Source organism: Ascaphus truei, chromosome 2 (genome assembly GCF_040206685.1).
Source record: "Ascaphus truei isolate aAscTru1 chromosome 2, aAscTru1.hap1, whole genome shotgun sequence".
NCBI classification, from domain to species: domain Eukaryota; kingdom Metazoa; phylum Chordata; class Amphibia; order Anura; family Ascaphidae; genus Ascaphus; species Ascaphus truei.
The window spans coordinates 56,810,549-56,834,707 of NC_134484.1; the positions used below are offsets into that span (position 1 = coordinate 56,810,549).

The window sequence follows — 24,159 nt, forward strand, 5'->3', positions numbered from 1 at the left end:
GCATGTACCTGGCTCTTTTTAGCGATTGCCACTGGTTTGTGTTAGAATAACCGTGGGCACTACAGTACACACAACTATATATGGTAGTTCATAGAGCACCGTGATACTAACGATTCGTTGTACAGCGCTCTAGTGCAGGCAGCAGCAGAGTACATACCATAGACACCACAATATGTGGGCGTGTGTTCCAGCACCGTGATAGTGACGGTGCGTGGTTAGAGCGCTCGAGCTGAGGTGACAACACAGCAGGTACTGTAAGAGCAGTAACCGTGAAACGGATGTCAGGACGCACCCCTACACACGGAGGCGTTAAATGTCGATTTGCACTACCAGACCTACAGGGCCAATAGGGACTGACTAACCAGGGACAGGTTATACCAGAGTGCGGCACTGAGCAACTCTGCGGCTCATTGACACTCCATTAAGAGCCTTATGACGGTGACATCTGTGACTTCACATTGTTGATGTATCTCCAGCTATCTCTTTGAGATACATTGTAAACCAAGTGCTCTTGTGGTTAAAACACATATGGCGTACAAGGAATCCTCTCTGAGAATATACAGGGTATATACAGGGTATGTGTCCGTTCTTGAATGATAAATAGAAAGCAGCAGCAAAGACGCCCACGGTGAAGTCACAGCCACTCAGACTGCAGCACGGGTGCCCCATGCTTTGTGTGTTCTCTGGCAGACAGAACATGTTACATTTGAGGACACTAATGGCAGTATAAAAGGGTTACATAGTTACATAGTAGATGGAGAAAGGCAACAAAAAACCCCAGTGAAATATCATCTAATGATATCTCAAAACAGGAAAACATACATTTCTAAAACATAACTACCGTTAGATATATATATATATATATATATATATATATATATATATATATATATATATATATATATATATATATATATATATATATCTAACGGTAGTCAACTCAACAAGAGTAAACAAAGGACAGCACTCAGTGGTAGATGAAAAAACCTGTATTCAAAGTAGACAGCAGCACAAACAAGACCAGCAGCACAAACAAGCACTGCCCTGAAGAAGGTCCCTGTGAGGACCGAAACGTTGGTCTTGTTTGTGCTGCTGTCTACTTTGAATACAGGTTTTTTCATCTACCACTGAGTGCTGTCCTTTGTTTACTCTTGTTGAGTTGACTACCGTTTTCAATTTTATCCCTATGGGACATGCACCGCAACTATTGTTTTGTATTTGGAGTGCCAACTGTCTCTCTATTATATATATACATACACACACACACTCAATTGGAGTGCATATATACTTAGTTTTTCACACATGGCTTCTCCATTTTGGCTTTATTTTTGTTAAATAAATCATGACACTGTGTACTATGTCATGTGTTGTTGTTCACCTGAGGTTGTATTTGTCATGGTAACTTATGACAAGATATAATGAACACCAAATATCTGGGTTGTACTGAACGAGGCTTAGATATAATTAAATATATTTATTCCTTAAAAAGGTGAACACAGCAATATAGTACAATTAACAGGCAAGAAGGTAACACTTACTTAGGGTTGGGGAATGGAGAAGTATCAGCTAGCAATTCTCCAGCAATCCGGTGACAGTCAAGATGAAATCAGAAGAACAACTAAAAACTGTAGGGTTGACACAGTTTATATACCTTTGTAACCCTATTCTTAACATTGAATACAGACTATTGGTGAACAATTATCTGTATCCAATCCCTAACGTGGAGACACAGTTTAACCCATGCCCCCTCAGCTAGTTAGCCCATGCGTACTGGGACTCTGAGGGTTGTATTTCTGTAGCCCCATAATTAAATCAGGGGCGACGACCAGTCTACCAAATGAAGTATCTGGCAGGATCTTCATTGTTTGTAGGTGTAGATATAACACTTACAAACCACTCCAGTTTGATGCTTCTCCGCCTTCAGGTAAACAATTAGAGTGGCAGAGTCTTTTGATCCGTACTTGGTTCCTAGTGTAAACAATCAGGGTAGTTAACTTTTGATCACAGGGCTTATGCTAAATCATCCGGCTGCCCTTCCTGACCTATTAGCATAGCAGATGGAGTCTGCATTTTCAGAGCAGATCGAAAATACTATATCCACTTTAATATTTTACATATTAATAAGTTCCGTTCTGGTGGTCCCAGTGGGTCGAAATTGGCCAGTTTTTAATGCCTACAGTGACTCTACATATTGGTCAAATTTCAACTCTCTGCGACCTCCAGAACCGGAGATACAGAAATGCACTTTAAAACATTTTTAAAATACAGGATTATAATGAAACATGGGAACAGGGGAACATACAGTTTCCTGACATGACAAGGTGTAAGCCACATTCCTGGACCGCAGTCCAGTTAAACCCTTGCCTCCCTGGTGAGGTCTAGGGGTGGCCATATGGGGTGCAACCCCTTTAATACCGGGCCAACCCCCCTCTCCCTCTACAGTATTTACCTAATTTTAAGACCTGCTAAGGAACAGATGATTGTTATTATGTCCTGATATGTAAAACCATAGAATTCAAAGAGGGTGTACTTTCTTTTTCACACAACTGTAGCTCCCTTTTTAAATATAGGCCCCACGTTTGCTTTACGCCAATCTTGTGGTACTGAGCCTGTGGAAATAGAGTCCTTTAATATTAAATGTAATGGTTTCCCAAATGTTCCCGGACTTAAATATTTGCTTTCACTTCTACATTGTTTGAGATTACCACATCCAGTATTGCCCCTCTCCTGGTAATTCCTCAATAATTTGGATTATATAACTGTCTTAAGCACCCCTCAAAAAACAGTTTCCTTTCATTGTAATGCTAATCTCATTGCCAGTTTATAATTAAAAACACCCATTATGCAAACACTAGTTTTGATGCATTCTCCACTTGCAAAAGTATTTTGGCTTCCTCTATCTCACAGATATTTAGTGGGTTATAACATATCCCTGCAAACATTATCTTTATACTTTTACCTCCACTGCTAATTTCTATCCACAAGGTCTCTACATTTTCATAATTTCCTTCATAAACATCTTCCCTTATAATAGGTGTTAGATCCAGTTTAACATATAAACATACTCCACCACTCTTCTATTTGCTGGATCGTTCCAAAAAAGGGAATAACCCTTTAAATGAACTGCCCAGTCATGAGTTTCATCCCATGTTTCAGTAATGCCTACATCATACTGCTCCCCTGTAGCTATTAATTCAAGCTCCTCCATTTTATCTGTCACGCTTCTTGCATTAGCAAGCCTGCATTTAAGGTTTTTTCCAGTCTGTGCTATTATCGTATCTGCTCGTGCCTTTCTACTCCAAATTGTATTTAATCTTTCGACCCCTGGCTATTTCTCCATTCCTATCAGTTCTGGTTAGTTCCTCAGCTGTTTCTTGTCCCTCCCCCTCCGTTCTAGTTTAAAATCTCCTGCAACCTTTTTAACATCCTCCCGTAGCACAGAAGATCCCTCTTCATTGACGTTCAATCCATCCCTACCATAAAGATAGCACCTCTCAGGAAAGGAGTCCCAGTGTTCTAAAAAAAAAAAAACCCTCTTTCCTACACCACTTTCTTAGCCATGCATTAACCTCCCTAATCTCTGACAGTCTCCCTGAGGTAGTGCATGGCACTGGTGGTATTTCAGAAAATACTTCCTTGGAGGTCGTTGCCTTAAGCTTGCGACCGAGATCCCTGAAATCAATTTTTAGGCCCATACATCTTTCTCTGTCATTGGTGCCAACGTGTACTCAGACTGCCGGGTAAGTCCCTGCCCTCCCAACAATCTGTCTACCCGATCCGCAATATGCCGAACCCGAGCACCCGGGAGACAACAAACTGTTCGGTTCATGCCGTCATGGCAACAGATTGCCCTATCTACCTTCCTAATAATGGAGCCCCCTACCACCACAACCTTTCTTGGTCTCGGAGTATCCCGAATCCCCTCAACGCTGGAGGAACTATTACCTTGGCTGTTAAATGTAGGTGTCTGGTGCTTTATGCCAATGTTGTAATATGTATAGGGATAAATCGCAAAGCACAATAGTGCGAAAATATAGAAGGGCAAGCAACTGTATTCTCAACTTAGCCATCCAAATCACAAATATCTTAAAGGAGAATAGCAATTTAGCAGTACTTTTGCAAATAGCTGTATTTTAGGGTTAACTGCTGCTGAAGTGTTACATTATTTCTTTAATATTAAGAATGTTTTTATCTGATTGCTTCTTTGCCTCATTTCACTAATGCAGACAAGCCTCATCCTGTAATGGTCATTAAATCCTTGGAAATAATGTCTTTTTAAAGACTTCCCACCAAGTAATACACCACCTGAACCAGGGGCTGGCTGGCAAATGTTAGCCCGGGGAAAAGCCCAACCAACTGACCAAGAATAAAGCAGGCTACACACAGATGCATGCACCATACACAAAGGAAGTTCCATACGCATACAAAATGTACAAACAACATGTACACCAGATACATATGTAGACAAACCAGATATACATACACACCACACGCACGCAGCATGAACAAACACTATATATGTGCCAATTACACATGCACCACACAAACATTATGTAGATAGATATATTTGCACACATCTACACACTATATACCTACAGATGTACACTTTATTGCACCAGCTGGTGCGTTACAGGATGTGCGATCCACAACACACTAGTGGGAGTAGTGTTCTACATTTGTAAACACCATATAAAACACACGAGATATATATATCTATATATATGTATATATATATATATATATACAGAAAAACACACATATATATATAATATATATATAATATAATATATATATATATACATGTAGAGGTATCAGTACCGTGTTAGCCGAGCTTCAATAATCATCGAAAGCTCGCACAAATAAAAGCATTTCGTTAGCCACAGAACGGTATCATCTATTCATTTTTTGAATATATATATATATATATATATATATATATAGTGGTCGACAAATCACCAAAAAATCTACTCGCCACCTAGTACCAAACGTGTGCTGCTTGGGCCAATAGGAGCTCGCCACGATGTAAAATCCACTCGCCCAGGGCGTGCAAATGTATAGGTTTGTCGAACACTGTATATATATATATATATATATATATATATATATATATATATATATATATATATATATATATACACACATACATACACACATACACACATACACACACACACACACATATATATATAGATACACACACACACACACACACACATACTTGTGGAAATTTATCAAGTCAGCAATGATTCAAATAAAAGAAATAGAAGTCATAGACTATGTCTAGCTTGGCTGGCAAGTAACAATGGATGGGAACCTTTTAAATGAAAACAGGAGATTGAAGATGGGATGGAGCGCAACTGGAAGAAACCCGACAATATTTCAAGGGAACCTTCCTGTGTCTCAAGAGGAAAGTATTTGACCAGTGTATTCTTAGTGATGAAAGTGCATTAACTGTAATGCAAACATTTTTTATTTATCTCCTCCAGTGCCCATGCGGGAAACAATATATCAAGTGCACAACAAGTAACCTAAAAAGTTAGGTAGGCGGAACAACATATCACGAATATTCAAAAAGTCTTCCTTAAATATAATCTTTCGAAACATTTTAAAAGAGACTCATTCCCAAAACCCAGTGCGATTAACATGTACAGTATAGTTATAGACACATTACAAGAAAATTGGAGGAGGGGACATAGTCAACAATCCCCCAACAAGAAACCCGCTGGATACATAACTTCAAACATTAACTCCGTGAGGGAAAAACATACAGTAGATCTGGGTGATTTTTTAGTGAAATAATATCTCGCAGGATCACTATAGCACTCTAATTACATAAAGCAGTTGGTAGAAAAAACATGGACCACTGCAAAAGTCCAAAAAAAAAAACTGGAGGCAGGATCAAGTGTGAAAAAATAAAAAAGTTTTATTAGCTCAAAATGCCCATAGGGAAGCTAAAAAGATAAAGCGCCAGTTCGTCGAGAAACGCATCAGTGTCTCTTTAGCTTCCCTGCGGGCATTTTGTGCTAATAAAACTTTTTTTTTCACACTTGATCCTGCCTGTTTTTTTTTTTACTTTTGCAGTGCTCCATGTTTTTTCTACCTACTGCTTTGGATTTCTTTGACGGGGCGCACGCAGGGATGACCCCTATTGCTTCAATAAACAGGAGCGGTCCGTGAGCAAAGTGAACATTTCCTTATTTTGGCTCACTGCCTATAGAACTTGCACTGACTGCTCATTTATTTCGACCTAGAGTTGTTGGTTTTTATATGATCCCATATGTTGTCCTACAATTTTGTGAGACTTCAATTGGTTTCTAATCCCGCATACTTCTTATTTGGTCTTGCACTATAGTTCTATACAGGCATACCCCCCATTAACGTACGCAATGGGACCAGAGCTTGTATGTAAAGCGAAAATGTACTTAAAGTGAAGCAATACCCTTTTCCCACTTATCGATGCATGTACTACTGTACTACAATCGTCATATACGTGCATAACTGATGTAAATAACGCGTTTGTAACAGGCTCTATAGCCTCCCCGCTTGCATACAGCTTCGATACAGGTAGGGAGCCGGTATTGCTGTTCAGGACGTGCTGACAGGTGCATGCGCGAGCTGCTGTTTGCCTATTGGGCGATATGTCCTTACTTGCGAGTGTACTTAAAGGGAGTGTCCTTAAAGCGGGGTATGCCTGTATACAGACTTCATCCTTATTGTCATTTAAGGTATACAGATATCATGTCCTTGAATAAGATTTGACTTACCGTTTTCCTGTAGCACCACATAGAGATTCACTTCTTTATATATGTCTTTATAGACACTAATTCTATAGCTACACGGAGAGACTATATCCTGGGTTAACTCTGTTCTATCTAATCCCCAAAACGATACATATATATAATCAATTTCTTCCATCTGTCATATAATGAGAGCAAATGTTTATCTTTTGTCATGTAAAATGTGTATATTTTACATTATTTAAATAATTTTTTGTTCAAATCTTCAATTTTAATGGTTTATTTTTTTGAATACAGTACCGTTAGGGTCTCATATATCTTATAATAATAATTGTTTGTTCTAGTATAGCGCTGCTAGTTTTACGTAGCGCTTTACAGAGACATTTTGCAGACACAGTCCCTGCCCTGTAGAGCTTACAATCTATGTTTTTGGTGCCTGAGGCACAGGGAGATAAAGTGACTTGCCCAAGGTCACAAGGAGCCAGGAGAATTGAACCAGGTTCCCCTGCTTCAAAATCAGTGCCAGTCAGTGTCTTTACTCACTGAGCTGCTTTAGGCTATTTATAGGGAAAGGTAAGCTTTGCGAAGCGAAAAGTATAGGGTCAATTTCTGGGACATTTGACAGATCTCTGGGAGCACAGAGTAAAACAGCTGAGATCAGTGGTACAGCCGTACGAGCATCGCCCGGCCCTCTGACACCATCAGGTGGAGATGAGGAGGAAAAGATCTGTGCATTGGAGACCACACAAAAGAAGCAACGTGACATCCAGTATCTTATGCTGCATTTTTGTGCCGGGATGTGTCCCAATATGCCTGTTATTACTGCCAAATTGTAAATTTGGCCTATTTGCAGAGTAAACCTTTTAACAGTACTTCACTACGCTATCTTTTTTTATTTATTTTCTAGAACTTTTACCATCAGAAGACTTAAAGCTTCACTTACCTGTCCACCCACCACTTCTCATCAACCGAATAAGAGAATCTGGGAATACATTTCCTACTTAGAGCAAGATTGCACTTTCATCACGAAGATAGACCACATTGTATGGTTTTCCTCCTATTCATTGGTTGCGCTGGGGTCATTTTTTGAATATATATATATAATATATATAGCCTGGCCTTCGGCAGCTATTGATAATTCTGGGCCTTTCCTCTGTCAGTCCTGTTAGAATAGGCAGTGGAAAGGTTAATTCCTTCAGTTGGCCTGTTTTGCATTTCAGCTCTGAGTATGTAGCAATATTCAGGGGCAGGCCTAAGCAACATTTGAATGTGTTAATCCAAAGGGTGGATATGGGTTGGAACACCCCCTGATGTGTGTGAGCCAATCGGTATCCAGCTTTGAGTTGTAATGATTCAAAGTTAGGCCCCGGACATGGTCAAAAAGACCGTGCTGAGACGCGCTGAGGGGAAACATTATACCTATCAGCGCGGCTTTAGACGGCGCTTCCGCAGGCGTGTGGAAATGCAGGCGACAGGCAAGTTTAAATTTTGCCGCTCATGCAAGCGCAGGGCCGGTCACGTGACTGCCAGAAGCCAATGGGGGTCCGTGACGTGGCACCCTAGCCCCGCCTCCCGGCCCGCCTCCCACCCTGCACACAAGCGTGCTCGCTGACGCTCATGCAGGGACAAGAAAAATCTCCTGCGTGAGCAGGTGAGCGTCAGCGCTGCCCAGCGCCGCTCCCTGCACCATGTAGAGACACTCCCTGAGGATATTCAAATTGAGACATGTTTCCTAAAATATAGATTGTCAGTTAGTGAGTGTGAGTTAGTCTTCAGAGAGAGCTGAGAGAGATAGGAAGTCAAGAAGAGTTCTCTCCCTCCTGCCCTACCTGGGTGAGGAGGGAGGGGAATCAAGCTGCCATGAGCAGAAGGGCAGAGAGCATATCAGGCCTATCATGTTCTGCTGTATGCTGTGTATGCTGTGTATGCTGCCCTGAATAAAGATCCACAGAAAAGAAGCTGCTGTGTGTGTGTCCCTGTTCCTGGTGTCTGGAGAATGGAGTGTCAGTGGGGGTCTCTCCTCTGGAGACCCCAGGGGATCCCTACTGGCTGGAGGCGTTGTGCACCCTGAGAGAACAAGGTAACCTGTCCCACACCACACCTCCTGTCCCTGTCCTGGGTTCTCCCAACAACACCGCGGAGCACACAGCCCTCCTGTTTACCAGCAGGTCACAGCACCAAGACCACTCAGAGTGACCAGAAGGAGTGTACCCCCCAATCTCATGTCGGGTGGGGTACCATAGAAGGGTTACATATATATATATATACACACACACACACACACTTTTTTCTAGTAAGCATCTGGCCTACTAGAATACAGCATTTTACGTCACTAGCCTCTTACTTTGCCCATCCAGCAGCAAGTGGGCTACATATTAATATAGGTCCTAATCTGGAGAAGCATTTTACACAATGCTAGTGATTACTGGGTGGTTTAATAAAGTATTAAAGTAAAAAATGTAAGACAAATATCGTAGTAAGAGCACTGATTTGTTATTAGTTCTGCAACTCATATAGTAAACATTTTATTTTGGCTGTTCACATGTTTGAGGGATCATAGTTAAATGATATGATGCTGGTTATATTGTACTGAAATACAAAATCATGGTGCAAGTTCTTAGTCCACATATTGCCAGTTCACACATTGAACAGCTATACATACAATAGCAGTAACATTTAGTTTATTATGTTATGTGTATGGGAAATAAAAATAATTAAAAACTTTAAAAAACAACAAAAAAACAAACAAACCACCTTTTCACCATCCTTCCCACTTAAATCTTTCTTCCATCAGAGGGGCCTGTTACCCTTTGCATGCCCCTCTTACATTGAAGTGGTCAAAGGTGCAGCCACACAAGACCACATTTAACTACCAAATATACACTTAAAGCAGAAATCCCTCTACTCAATTATTTTTACTTTTCTTTGCTAAAGAATGAGAACTGAGGGGAGTCCCGGAGCCGACCTGTGTAATCTTGGGGAAACACCTGGTACCCGAGATCTGTATCGCCATGTGCCGGTTTGTGGTGCCTTTTGGGAAATTAAAATGGCTGCCATCCAAGTCTCACTCAAGGGCCATTAGCAAATCGACATGTAATCAGAGCATGACATGGCAGCTTCCTATTGTACACCCACAGCAGCCATCTTTCATTTAGACTAAAAAAAAAAGTAATACCTAGCAAACCAGGGGTTCCAATGCTAGATATGGTGTGGTTCAGTTTGGAGGACAGCTACGTTCAAAATATATAAAAAATATAAATGTAAAAAAGAAAAAAGGGAAGGAATTGCTGCTTTAACAGGTTATAATTAGGTCATGTTTACGTATTGCAAAGGCCTTATGGTGTCTTTTACATGGTTATTTGTCATACAGGAGAATGTGAATACATTATTATTTTTGACAGTCTCAAACAAGAGTGATGTGCCCGTACAGCTCCAGCTTCATTCATAAAGACACTGGGTCACTAATCTGTTGTACGGGTCATCAAGCAGCTGCAAGTATGTATGCATTGTTTAACAAACACTTGTCTTCGTACTTTCAACCATGGTACCCATAATCCTCACATTGAGAGATTAGCTCGATTCCTCACTTTATCCTATTTTAGTTCCTGTTTGGTAATGTCCTCGTCATTGTCTTAAATTCTAATGATGTTTCTAATGTAATCTCGGTTGCTTCGATTATCCTACATGGTGCAACGTACAACTGCAAAATAAATCCACGATATTTCATGCAAGCATTTTTTATAATACAAATGCAGTACCTGTGGCCCATATACCTGCATACGGAAACATCTACATTACTTTTTTAAATTAACTTTACATAGAACGTTTAAATTAACTTTACAACAAAAACACTGACTGAAACCAGATGTGACATTTGCCACTACCAAGCACACAGTAAATTCAAATCATCCTATTGTGTTACACAACAAATTCTATAATTGCAAAAATAACATTTCTTATGTAAAGTCTCTCTAGAAGGTGTATCACACTTCAAAACTACCTAGATGCCTGCAATGTTTATATTCACATGTGCGTTATAGATTGATTAACAAGACTGCTGGAGGCAGCACTTTTCTGTGGAGTAGACTAGGAGCGTCTGCCACCAGGGAGTTAATATCATTGTATACAAAATAGGAAGTGTTAAAATGATTTGGCCAAATCAAGCTGTTTGGCTGGCTTAAAGTCCCTTCATTTTTGCTCTATACTATAATCTAAGCAACTCCATGTGTCAGCACAAACATAAGAAAAAGTGATAGTCTGTTGTATATGCCAAAGTAAACTCGGCAAAAGTTCTGCTTTAAATCCAGAGACTTTTCCCCCCCTTACAGCAGCCATATGTTCGTATGGAAATAATTAGCAGGTAGATGATATATAAACAATTTCAATACCTGACAATTTATCAAACATTTCAATTTAGCCTTCACTCAGCAAAACACTAGACCGAGCCAAGTTGGTTTTTGATTATTACTTAGTTACATAGTAGATGAAGTTGAAAAAAGACATAAGTCCATCAAGTTCAACCTATGCTACATTTAGACAACAGATATTTTATCCTGTATCTATACTTCCTTATTGATTCAGAGGAAGGCAAACAAAAAAATGCCCAGTGTCATCTCATCCAATGATATCTCATAAGGGGAAAAATAAATTCCTTCCTGACTGCCAATTCTTGGAATCGGATTAATCCCTGGATCAACATTCTTCCCATGTTTACTTATTTGGTATATCCCTGTATACCTTTCCTTTCTAAAAAGATGTCCAACCTTTTTTTGAACAAATCTATTGTATCTGCCATCACAGTCCCATGGGTAATGAATTTCACATTTTAATTGCCCTTACTCTAAAGATCCCGTTCCTTAGTTGCTGGTGAAATCTCTTTCCTCCAACCTTAAGGGATGAACCCAAGTCCTATGTACGTCCCTTGGGATGAATAGTTCTTTTGAAAGCTCCCTGTACTGTCCCCAAATATATTATTATTATATAATATTATCCTTCAGTGAAGGTTACACAACTGCACAGTTTTTATTTGACTTATCTGTAGAAATGTTGGGATGTTTAAAAAAAAAAAAAAGAAAGGGGAAAAAAAAGGCATAATATGAACCAGGTATTCTTTGAAAAATAATGTAGTTAGTGTTGACACTAAAAAGATTTGTAATTTGCAGCTGTTGAAAAACATTGAGGCTTGCCAAAATGAAAATTGCCAAATATTTAAGAGTGCGGCCAATACACAAGTCAAACACTAAACAGGAATTGTTTACGTCTTTAATGCTCAAAAAGCCTGCAATGCATTAATTGCTTTAATAATTTTTAGGATTACATTGCACATCATGCATATAAATAATAAAAGTCCCCTTCTATATAACATATCTGACAGTTGAATCTAAATGTATATGTTAATTATGGTAATGCAAAGCCAGGTCTTCTCCAAGGTTTGCAATGATCAAGATTAACAGTTGGAAATGTAGTACGTCAAGGAATGAAAGTCACCTCTTCTAAAATAAGAAACACACACTTGTGGTTTCATTAGCCACTAATGCTATATCAGTTTAAAACAAAAATCACTGCGTACATAAACAAACTCAACACTTTACTTCAAACAAAAAAAGGGAAATGATTCTTCAGCTTGTCAGCTTTAGAAAGAATATGTGCTAGCAATGTAATTCCTACCAGAAAAGTTCTAATCTTCATAAGTCCTGAAAAGCTGGAAAACGGGACCAGTGAAAATGAATGAGACCGCAGCTCTAACGTGATTCCATGATGGTCTCCCTGGAGCGCCAAAGCTTTGGTTGTGCTCGATATAACCTATTAAACACTTCAATATTGATAACTTAACTCAGGGGTGCTCAACTGCAGTCCTCAAGCCCCCCCCCCCCCCCAACAGGTCAGGTTTTCATGATATCCCAGCTTCAGCAAAGGTGGCTCAATCAGAGGCTCAATGAAAAAACTGAGCCTCTGATTGAGCCACCTGTGCTGAAGCAGGGATATCTTGAAAACTTGATCTGTTGGGGGGGGGGGGGGGGCTTGAGGACTGCAGTTGAGCACCCCTAACCTAACTGACTGTTGCCTCATGCTTCCCTTTTGCCAGCCAATGCCACATTGTACCTTCCGAACAGATTAGCCCTATTTTTTTCCATGAATAGCTAGTCCAAAATCACAAAACAAATTAGGATTTGGGTTTAGTATCCAGTCCTGAAAAAGAAAAACCTTTAGTCTAGGGGGAATCCGACATGGCTCCTCTTCGACACAGAATATAACATTTGAAGGTTGCCTCCACCACTCAGAATTTATGTATGACGGCCACCACTGAACAAGGGGTGATAACCAAAAGAAAAAACACACAAGTACGCACTGGGGGTAGGTATAAAAAGTACCATAACGTGTGTGTGTGTGTGGCACCACACACACACACACACATATTTATATATATATATAAAGAAAAAGAGAGTGCAACCCCATACAGCAATAAAACATTTATTGGGGAAGGGAAGATAATAAACAGAGGGATCAAGCGCACTTAGAAGAAATCAATTAAAACAAGCATTAGGGAATTATATCACCACCAACGATGTAGGTGGTCTGTCCAAGGATTGGGTCGAAACTCCTCCTGCTCCGAATCATCCGTCGCAAGGTAGGAAATGTCCCAATGTAGATGGATCACTTCACTGCTACCAGCCAGAGAATAATACGTGGCACGTTCCGGCCACGATCGTGTCGCAAGGTGATGACACAGTGCCTTGTATCACGTGCTTCCTAACGCGTTTCGTTGCTAACAGAGACTTTGTCAGAAGATTTCATCACCTTGCAACATGATCGTGATGTTTGGTGATGTCTGTGCGTTCCAGACTTCAAGCAGTCATTGCCTGCAAAGGATACTCGACAAAGTATTAAAAATGAACATTTTATTTATGATTGTGTTCATTTGTCCAATTATATTTGAGCCCCTGAAATAAGGGGACTGTGTATGAAAATGGTTGCAATTCCTAAACGTTTCACACGATATTTTTGTTCAACCCCTTGAATTAAAGCTGAAAGTCTGCACTTCTATTGCTTATCGGTTGTTTCATTTCAAATCCATTTTGGTGGCATACAGAGCCAAAATTATGAAAATTGTGTCAGTGTCCAATTATTTCCGGACCTAACTGTATATATCTATATCTCTATCATAAAATGTATCCCACAAGGGGAAAACAAGAAACAGCATTCAATTGTAATGCAAACAAAAACCTGTATTTAAGAATACATAGCACACTTAGTGCCAATGTTTCGTTCCAGAAAGGCCCTTCCTCAGGGTTGTGCTGGAGAACAAAGGCACAGAAACATATTTATACCCAGAAGACATTCAGTGAAACCAATTAGAGGTAGCTAATTGGTAAGTAAAAACAGCACATAGTATCACAAGGCATAATCACTGACGCGTGGCGGCCATCTTGATCAGCTGAGCACAATCCAAAACAAACAGTTGCAACGCATGCGTGTGTAGGGCCGTCGTCATTATAAAAAAAGAAGGTAATGGCGTTCTCCGTTGCTAGGTAGCGCGCACTAGGCATAATATCACCACAGCAACTGGATACACAGCAGACTGCGCATGCGCAAGCCACATCATGGCCAATCACAGCATGTAGTCCATTTCATTCTTGATTCCGTTCAGTCCTTTCCATGTCCAATTTTTATTTGGATTCTTCTTAAAGAATGAATTAATCATGCAGGAGTTTTCAGATTCTACCAATCTTTGTTCATGTGCATTGCTTTACCTGTAACCATACTCGCCAACTGAAGCTTTGTCTTTCTTCTGAGCACCAATCTTTGCATTGAAATTTCTCATAATCGAGTTGACAATTATCGAGTTTGATATTGGAGCAGACACTTAGATTATTTGAAGCCTGTATCTCTTTGTCAACTGAATGACTATTCTGGCATCTCTTAACGATGAAACCCACTCCACTGATACTTCCATTTTCTGTACCACTGTAATCTAATACGTGGCCGCATTTGAGCTCAATGAGGCCTTTATCTTTTCAAATTAATTTTTCAGTTCTTACAATGCTGCTTTACTGGAGAAAGTCCGGCAGTTGTAGGTAGCCAGATTGGGGTTTGAATGACTGCTTTTGTTTAACCTCCAAGGATTCTTGGCACCCTCTGTTCCTGATCGCTGTAAAGTCCAGGGACAATCCAGCCTCCGGAGAATGAGGGCCATTGCTTTTTGGTGAATTCTGTATTTGGGAGTTAAGGCCTTACTTGCCATGGTGCCTCATCTGCATTTTGGCAAGTACCTTTCCAACTTTAGCATGTTATATTGTTCCAGCTTTCATAGTATGGTTGAACCTACTCGCACAAGTGCCAATCAAGACATCTTTTTGAACACCTGTTGCCACCTTCCCGCGACTTGGAGGCAGTAAGATAAGGATTTGGTGTGTGTGTCTACAAACACACACACACACACGTATGTATGTATAGGCATATATCTGTGTGTACAGATGTAGTAAAGCTTATGGTGTTCTTTGTTGCGGTCACGCGACAATCACGGCCCAGAAGCATTCCCATTCAGAAGCGTGGACCTCCGCAGCGCGATTTCAGCAGACTGTCGCGGACTGCTTTTTCGTCCACGGCGCTGGGGACAGGAAGTCTTGTTACGTATGTATGTATGTTTGTTTATGTGTGATTAAAAATAGAAGTACACGTAGGGCTCACGGTGTGTTCCCACAAAATGGCATCTTGCTTGAGCATGCAGTGCAACCAGATAGGAGTCCTTCACCATCCCAATTTAAATAAGAAAAAAAACATTTTGTTTATTTGCATTCAAATTGGATATAGTCACAAGGACATTTTTCTTATTTTCTTGTAGAGAAACAAAGTTTCTGGAGTCTCAGCCCCCTCATCAGGTGCTGTGATGGTTGTGCAAACAAATGTCAAAAATTAGCTTCAATACACACCCCCAGGTGTAGTACTTCCCCTTTTTTCTCCTTCTGTCTCTTTCTCATCAGAACCCTTCATGACTTCACTATACTCTGTATACAGGAAAATAAAGACAAATCTGTATTTGACCATTTCTTGTCATGTTATTTTGGGGTAGGATTATATATAATGCAATTTAATCTAGATCACTAAAAGGAAAAATAAAAATGTTACATCAGGGATTTTTTCTTCAATACCCCATATCATATATGTATGTATATACTATTTTCTTTCAATATAACTAGATCCCTGATGTTACATATTTTTATGTTGCCTTGTAGTTTTCTAGATTACATTGCATTGTATATAATCCTTCCACAAAATAACATGACAATAAATATTTAGTCAACTACATGTTGTCTTTATTTTCCTGTATATAGACTGTAGTAATGTTATGATGGGTTCTGGTGAGAAAATACTTTAATGGGGAGGTGCTACACCTGCGGATGAGTGTTTTTATCATTTGTTTGCACAGCCATCACTGCACCTGATGGGGAGCTGCGACCAGGGGCGTAGATATAGCCTGGGCAAAGTCTGGGGGCCCACTCGGTCCGCCGACAGGGGGGAGAGCCGAGAGCCCCTTAACAGCCATTTGACGACAGGCCCACTCCTCACAGCCTCCAGAATCCCCCCTCTCCCTAATTGGTTAAGACCGCGGCAGATAGGGAGGAGCATATGAGATCACCGGGAGCACAAATCTCCATTATTCAGTGCAACGTGAAGAACATAATAGGAGGCAGTGTTGGGGGAAGCAGATATAATGTACCAGCTCTTACCCCTGCTCCCTCCTGCTCCTTTCAGGCTCCCAACAGTTCCGCTAACCGCTCTCTCCCCATGTATACCGCCGGTCGCCAGCTGCCGTCCATTCCACCAGGCAGCATCCATGCCCTAGCTGGCCGTGGGGCCCAGTTTCTCAACTGCCGCACGGTAATTAATACACCCAGGCAACTCCACAAATGCACGGTCTGCACAAACCCGTCCGAACCCACCTCCTCCACAGCCACTCGGTCAGACGTTCAGTCTGAGGCCCCCTTATGCTGTGCTTTTAAAGCTATGTTAACAGCGAGCATCAGCTTATACGGGCTCCATGTCACAATTGTTTTTTCAGACAAAAGGTGACACATTGTGTGCTTATTTGCATGTCATTTCCCAGAATCCCTTGCTGGAAGCACTGTATGCTGGGGATAATGGTGAAAGGCAGGGTTGCAGACCTGCCTAATACATGTGAATGTGCTCACAAGTGATCTTATTATTTGCTATATCCAATACGGTGGAGGTTTCTTGTTGCCTTTTTCACCCACCATGGCTTAAAACAGGGTAGATAGATATAGATATAGCTATATATATCTGATTGGTTTCTGGAGGTATATATGCATAGTAAGCATACCCAGAATCCACCCCCTGAAGAAATCAGTTAATCTGAAGAAACGCATAGGGTTATATGTGTTGCTGACTCCAGGGTGGTTGTGAGCGGTGTACCCATATAAAAACATTAAGGGAATCCGCTGTCCCATTGAAAACGTTCCCTTCCCGGAACTGAATGCAGTATTTGTGTGTTGCCGGAGGACGATCTGTGAGCTGACACCATTGGGAGATCTTGCTGGACGGAGTTCGTGACGGACTGTGCAGACGATCGTAGCAAAAGAGAGAGGAGTTACATCAACTTGATTGAGGCATGAGTATTGATCTCATACAACGCCTGAATATATTCTTTGTTTGTGAGTTTTGAATTGTGATCAATGGAAATTTATTAAATATTTTTTATGATAATGCACTAGGATCGGGCGCCTTTTCTTTTACACACACACACACACACACACACACACACACACACACACACACACACACACACACACACACACACACACACACACACACACACACACACACACACACACACACCAGCCTTCTCCCCTATGTCATAATGGTGGTTCATTGGCACCTGCTAAGAACTTAGTTCTGTCCTCTTTTTTGCATTACTACTTGTGTCCACCAGGCTTGAGACAGGTATAAGACTACAACTCCCAGAGACATTGCAAAGCAGGACTCCCCCACTTCCTGGTTAGCCATATTTAAAGTCCAGGAAGTGCCGCAGTTCCTGTTTTGTCCATGCTCATGTGCTGGTCTCCTGCCCAGTTAAGTATATTGTGGAACTGTGTATGACCTCGAATTTGCTCTGGACTTTGCACTTGCCTTAACCCCATACGTTATACTGCTGCCTGCCTGTTAATGACCTCAGATTGCTTGTCTATGCTATTGATTAAACCCTGCTTTCATCATCATCTTCCTTCCTGTTCCTCTGTTATTCCCCAGCATTCTTAGGCCCTACCTGTAGAAGTCATATCAGCAGCATCATTGAGTCTTCCTGCACTCGAGTACAGTGTTGTAGTAAGCTTGTGTGTGTTAATCTAAAGACAGAGCCCTGCCTTTGTCGTTTTGTAGAATTCATACTGGATGAATACCATCCAAAGTGTCAGCTAGATCACAATCAATAGTAGAAAACAGTCCAGGCACACAAATGCAATAAGGTGTAGTTTATTCTCTCAACGTTTCGGCTCACATTAAAGCTCATGAAAAAGGCTCTAGTGTGAGACAAATATATATTATTGGCAACTTAGGTAATTACTGTTCCTTAAAGGTAATACAATGCTGCATATATTAAAACATAAATAAATAATACTTCAAAGCTTGTTTAGGCTGAGAGACTTGGAGAGCTACAGTGGGAGCGATTAACAAGTTTGGTCTGATGACTTTAGCTGTGCTTACTAGCATGAGGAAGCTCAAGTTAGTCTGTCTTTTGAAAGTGTACTTAACCATCTTCATATTGTGGAACATCTTACAAGTTCCTCCTGCTACTCCAAGTCCTCCCGCAATCAACGGGGCAATACTTGGAAAAAGTTTTTGTACTACTAGTTTATCTCTGCACTGTAGTTACTAATTTATCATGTCCTTACACACGTATTATTCCAAGTGGCACTCAACCTACAGTATACATTATAAGCAGCGGTGGATTCACCCATTGGCACTGTATTATTGTAGGTGTTATGGTAATTGTGTTGTAATGGCAAAATGGAATAGAAAATATTCAACATAAGCCTGCTTATTTTCTCATTTTAATCCTGCATTTTTGCCCTAAATGTTACTAAAATGGTTTCTTTTTACGATCAACACTGGCTATACATGTACTTAAGAGCATATGAAACACTTGCAGTATTTAAGGATAAGGTTCTAAAAATGCAAGCAAAACAGTATGTCCAAGTTAATAAAAAAGAATAATTAAAAGAAGTACATTTCCCTCTGGGAGACTGAGCATGACTTGAACCAATGTTTTGCTTGCCAAACCTGTGCTCTCAGACAGTCTCGCTCAAATTACCTATTACAGGCACAATATTTAACTTACTGTGTTAGTTGGATCTTCTTGTAATATTCTGTCATATATCTGGAGAGCATCATCATACCTGTTCCAAAAAGGAAAGTGAAAACCACTTTTGGAAAATGAGTTCCAGAAAACATACATTTAATCAGACAAAACCATACGATTCAGCAAACTTCTATTAAATTTCAGCATAAAAAGACTTATGCACTTAATTTTCCTATGTACGGTACAGGCAGGAAATCATTAACAGTGCTGCTATTTTGGCAATTCTTTTTCTTAGTCTTTCCGGGACTGCTTGAGAACAATATTGCAGAATGACACCAAACAGAAAGAGATGGCTTCTAATTCCTCTTACTTCTGATCTTTATTACTCCCCTCCCTTGTGAATAATAAGGTAATCCTTTTTTTCCCGCGGTCCGCATATAACGCGATCACATTCTGTGGACCCCAAGCACCACGTTATAACGGGGTTCAGCTGTATTTGTAGATGCAAAGTAAAAGCTTTGAAGACCTCACAAGTCTTTTGTATGTGTTCTGCACTGAATATCTGCAATCTTCCTTTGATGCTCCTACACCCGAAGATACATGTGAGGTCCTGAAAAAGCTTTAATCTATTAAGACATTCACAATACTCCAATAAATTGGTATTGACACGTTTCCGCAAATTCAACGATTTCTCCATTACTAAAAGATCTAGTAGTTCAATGCCGCAACAGAAAATAAATAGAGGGGGGGGGAAAGACACGTCACCCTTTCAACAAAAAAATAAATATTTTCAAACATCTTGCATAACTTACATTTGTGCAACTACAAAAGCATGCATTGAATTCCCCGTTACCTTTCCATAGCTTCAAATCTCATGCCAGTTAGTCTCTTCACCCTGTGGCTGCCAGGAAACTGTCTTCGTAGTTCTTGAAGACAAGACTTCAAACAAAACAAATCTATTAGTGGACCACATTTAAAACAGATTTCAGGTTAAATTTCATCATAACATAAGCAAACCTGCTTAACTACGTATATTACTACATTTTAAGATATGTCAAATGTATTACACCAGCTTTTTGCCCCCAGACCACTGTCTCAATTTCTCCCACTCTGTGAACACCTATTTAAAGTTTTTCAGTCACCAAGTAATTTGTCCATCACTTAGTCAATGTGGAACATATTGTGACCCTTAAACCTTTTGATGAAGAAATTTGACATGTAATACTCTCCGTTATTAAAGATAAAACCTGTTATTTATGTAGTTAACTGCACACACTTTTACAGCTATTAAAAGTGATGGTGCTCCATCGGAGGACGGATATACCAACGGTTCCCACACTTAGATACCCAAATCATACCTGTTTTTTTTTTAGCTACCTATAAATACTCTATTCACAAACAGTGCAAGAAAATTAAAAAAATTAAATGACATAGGCATGGCATTACCACACACCTTTAAACCAAAAGTGTGTAGCATATGCAGATAAATAGGATTTTGTTGAGAACATGTGAGAACAGGTATTAACATGAGAATAAATGCTACAGCATACCCACAAAACCTCAGCTGCGATTTAAGTTCAAAATATTGTGCATCCAACGCGACTCTGGCGAATGTGAAAGCAGCAAGCAGCTACCACAGCTCAATGTTACTTATCGACGGTCCATAGCTTTCTTCCTCACGGCACGTATGTACGTACTGTGTGTTCCAAACCATTAGAAACCCAATTTCTTAATAAGCAACCACCAATAATTTCATGTTCTATTTGCTTTTCCCCCTACACATGCTGGACTACACCATTCTTTCTCCTCTTACTTGTACATTTTACACATTATTTGTGATTTGCATAGTATTTCATCAAATCCCTGTGATAGATCCCTGAAAACTATTAGAAACAAATGGAAAAGAAAACATCTTGCAGTAAGAGTAATTGTATGCTTATTTCATTACCTTTAAAATCAATGACAACAGCCTCTCTTAGGGAAGTCATTCTAAATAGGTTTGTTGAAAGGCTTAACGAAAAACACTTACCATAGCAATGTCATCCCGGCTGCAGTCCAGAGCAGCGACCATCACCTGTTCATATATTATCCAAACTACACAAGAGACATGGAAAGTTGTTTATTTTTCAAACAAGAGAAACCCTATCTATACGAATACAGTCTCCTTTATAGTTTTGTTGTTTGGAATTACCAATTTGTAGTCCAAAAATGGTACAGTAAATTCTTAAACCAAAAAATAAAAAAAATATGTGGCACATACATTGAATTGAATTGAATGGCAGTTGATAGACTTAAGTCACTAACTCGATCATTAAATTGCATTTACTCCAAGCATTATTGAATGATGACTTTACCACAACCATTTCTGACGGCAGTCTTTTCCCAGCATCTATGACAAAGTACACCCACATTTTGCAGGCTGTCCCCCCCAGATAGACCATTTTTTAGGCAGTCAAATTACTTATTTATGGATTCAAATGTCTACCTCTCTTACATGCCCATCTACTTTATATATTACAAAACAAATATATAAAAACTAGTTTAAACAAAATACATGCAAAAAGGCATAATTCATATAAAAAATAATAAAATAAACAAACCTACTCATCCTTAAAGCTTTCTGAGGTGGAGAAAATGTGTACACATTGCAACAGGATAATTGTACTTGTTTTTTTGTGAGTGTAATATTGTTTCTGTGGAAGCGGTTCAGAAAAAAATGAGAAAGCCCTTATTCAGGAGGTGGAGTAAATACAGGGAAACGCTTCCAGTGCTGATGGTATGTGTAAATAAGGTCAAAGTGAAGTAGAAAAGCATTAAGGAGGTTTAGGCAAAAGGAAATCAAACCAGAGCTCAACTACGATCTACGGTATTATAGTAAGCAGGGAAAATATGCAGACTAGGCAGGCAACAGGGTCCTTATCTGCCATCAACAGCTATGTATATATTCAGGAATGACTAAAATGTTAGAACAATTTTATGTCTATTAAAAAGAAGCTGCCTTTTACAAAACAAGTTCTATTACACTAACTTATGCAGAATGCTAAAAAGTTTAAGAAGCCTCCAAATACAATACAGGTTTTGTACGGGACAACAGTTTTCTAGTTTAAAGCTTTGCTGCAAAAATCCATGCAGTGCTAAATTATGCAAATGCTGAGGGACGGGTTTTCCATTTAACCCTTTGCTGACCAAAAGGCATGAAAATAATAAAAGTGCAATTCATATCATGTAAAAAGTTCTGTACCACGTCACCACGTAAAACTGGTCAAAGGTTTGTGACGCTAGTTTAATGAACAGGGAATATCCGTTCACATTACCATGTTGAATAACTTTGGGTCTTCAACACATTGAAGAGGTTAGAGCAGTGGTTTTCAACTGGGGTTCCGCAAGCACCCCTCAGGGGTTCCACGGCTGCCAGAGGGGGAGAGCCGGGACACCTATCCCAGCGGTCCCTGGACAGGGGGCGCAGTGGCACCCCAAGCAGCAGTGACCCGGCGGCTCCTGAGCTAAGCAGCAGCAGCCGGCAGCTCACTACTATTCTTCTCTCTGCTTGCTCCAGTCAGCGTGCGGAGGGAGGGAGAGGGGGGGACAAGAGGGGTAACACATTTCAAGTGCTTCACTCCTGAACAGACAGGAGGTCAGTGTGTTTGTGTGTGAGTGTGTGTGTGTGTGTGTGTGTGTGTGTGTAAGTGGAAGAGCGCGTGTGTGTAAGTGGGAGAGCGCGTGTGTGTAAGTGGGAGAGCGCGTGTGTGTAAGTGGGAGAGCGCGTGTGTGTAAGTGGAAGAGCGCGTGTGTGTAAGTGGGAGAGCGTGTGTGTGTAAGTGGGAGAGCGTGTGTGTGTAAGTGGGAGAGCATGTGTGTGTAAGTGGGAGAGCGTGTGTGTGTGTATAAGTGGGAGAGAGTGTGTGTGTGTAAGTGGGAGAGAGTGTGTGTGTAAGTGGGAGAGTGTGTGTGTAAGTGGGAGAGTGTGTGTGTAAGTGGGAGAGTGTGTGTGTAAGTGGGAGAGTGTGTGTGTGTGTAAGTGGGAGAGTGTGTGTGTGTGTAAGTGGGAGAGTGTGTGTGTGTGTGTAAGTGGGAGAGTGTGTGTGTAAGGAGGAGAGTTTGTGTAAGGAGGAGAGTGTGTGTAAGGAGGAGAGTGTGTGTGTAAGGGGGAGAGTGTGTAAGTGGGAGAGCGTATGTAAGTGGGAGAGTGTGTGTGCAAGTGGGAGTGTGTGTGTGCACGCACGCAAGGGGGAGAGTGAGGGGGAGAAGCGTAAGGGGGAGAGACGGGGTGACGGGAGGGAGGGAGGGGGAGAGAGACAGCGGCAACAGGGGGTAGGGGGGAGTTGCAAGGGTTGGGGTTCCCCAGAATTTCAAAATTGAATTCTGGGTTTCCTAACAAAAAAAAAGGTTGAAAACCACTGTGTTAGAGTTTAACTGGAATCACTGAAAGGAATACAGCCAGGATTTGCATTCTGCAACATTTCATGTACATACATAAATCAGGATTTTCAGCTGTGTCCCATACCTAAAGGAAAGCAAGATTGTTCTGGTATTGCTTGAGCATTGAGAACAGCACTGGTGCTGCCAAAGTTCACAGCTCTGCAAGATAAATGAGCTTTTAGTATTGGAGCTCTGTTTAATATTGTTTAAAGGTACCAAAATGATAGTCCTGTGCCAAAAGGGGTCAAATTTCCTATATGTTAGGTGACCATTTCCTGGAATATATTTTAGTTGGAACAGCCACTGGTCTTAGGAGACCTAATTATCAGTAGAATGCAATCCTGTTGAGACCAGGCAAGGGGTACCCAAGCAATAGGAGATGTAATGCATAAAAGTGTGCTTAACATATACTCCAAGACGCCTACTTAGATGACCCACTGAGTGATGATGGTATACTGAGCCAATACAGAGTTACATTTCCTGTCAGAGATATTTTGCAGATCTCCAACAGCAAACAAATTACAGACAAAGCTTACCAAGCGTGTTCACTCTTTATATCATACATGGTAACTGCATGCTACCAAATGTTTTTTCACCATGTGCCGGAGGCCTTACTTTTACATCTTTCCTTTTACAAACTTACTTCTGGAGACATTTTATGTGCAGTAACCCTTAATTCCAATAGGAAAA

At 40.5% G+C, this 24,159-nt stretch overlaps 1 protein-coding gene across 3 annotated transcripts in view; it reads right to left on the bottom strand.

Moving 5' to 3' along the window:
• The window catches only part of EMC2 (ER membrane protein complex subunit 2), a 78,764-nt gene that overhangs the window by 19,021 nt on the left and 35,584 nt on the right, over positions 1 to 24,159 (bottom strand). For all 3 annotated transcript variants that reach the window (XM_075582471.1, XM_075582469.1, XM_075582470.1), the window contains exons 4-6: positions 21,080 to 21,144; positions 19,904 to 19,989; positions 19,090 to 19,147 (exon numbers count right to left, since the gene is read on the bottom strand). In XM_075582471.1, the coding sequence (XP_075438586.1) occupies positions 19,090 to 19,147; positions 19,904 to 19,989; positions 21,080 to 21,144 (209 nt within the window). The remainder of the gene's footprint in view (positions 1 to 19,089; positions 19,148 to 19,903; positions 19,990 to 21,079; positions 21,145 to 24,159) is intronic.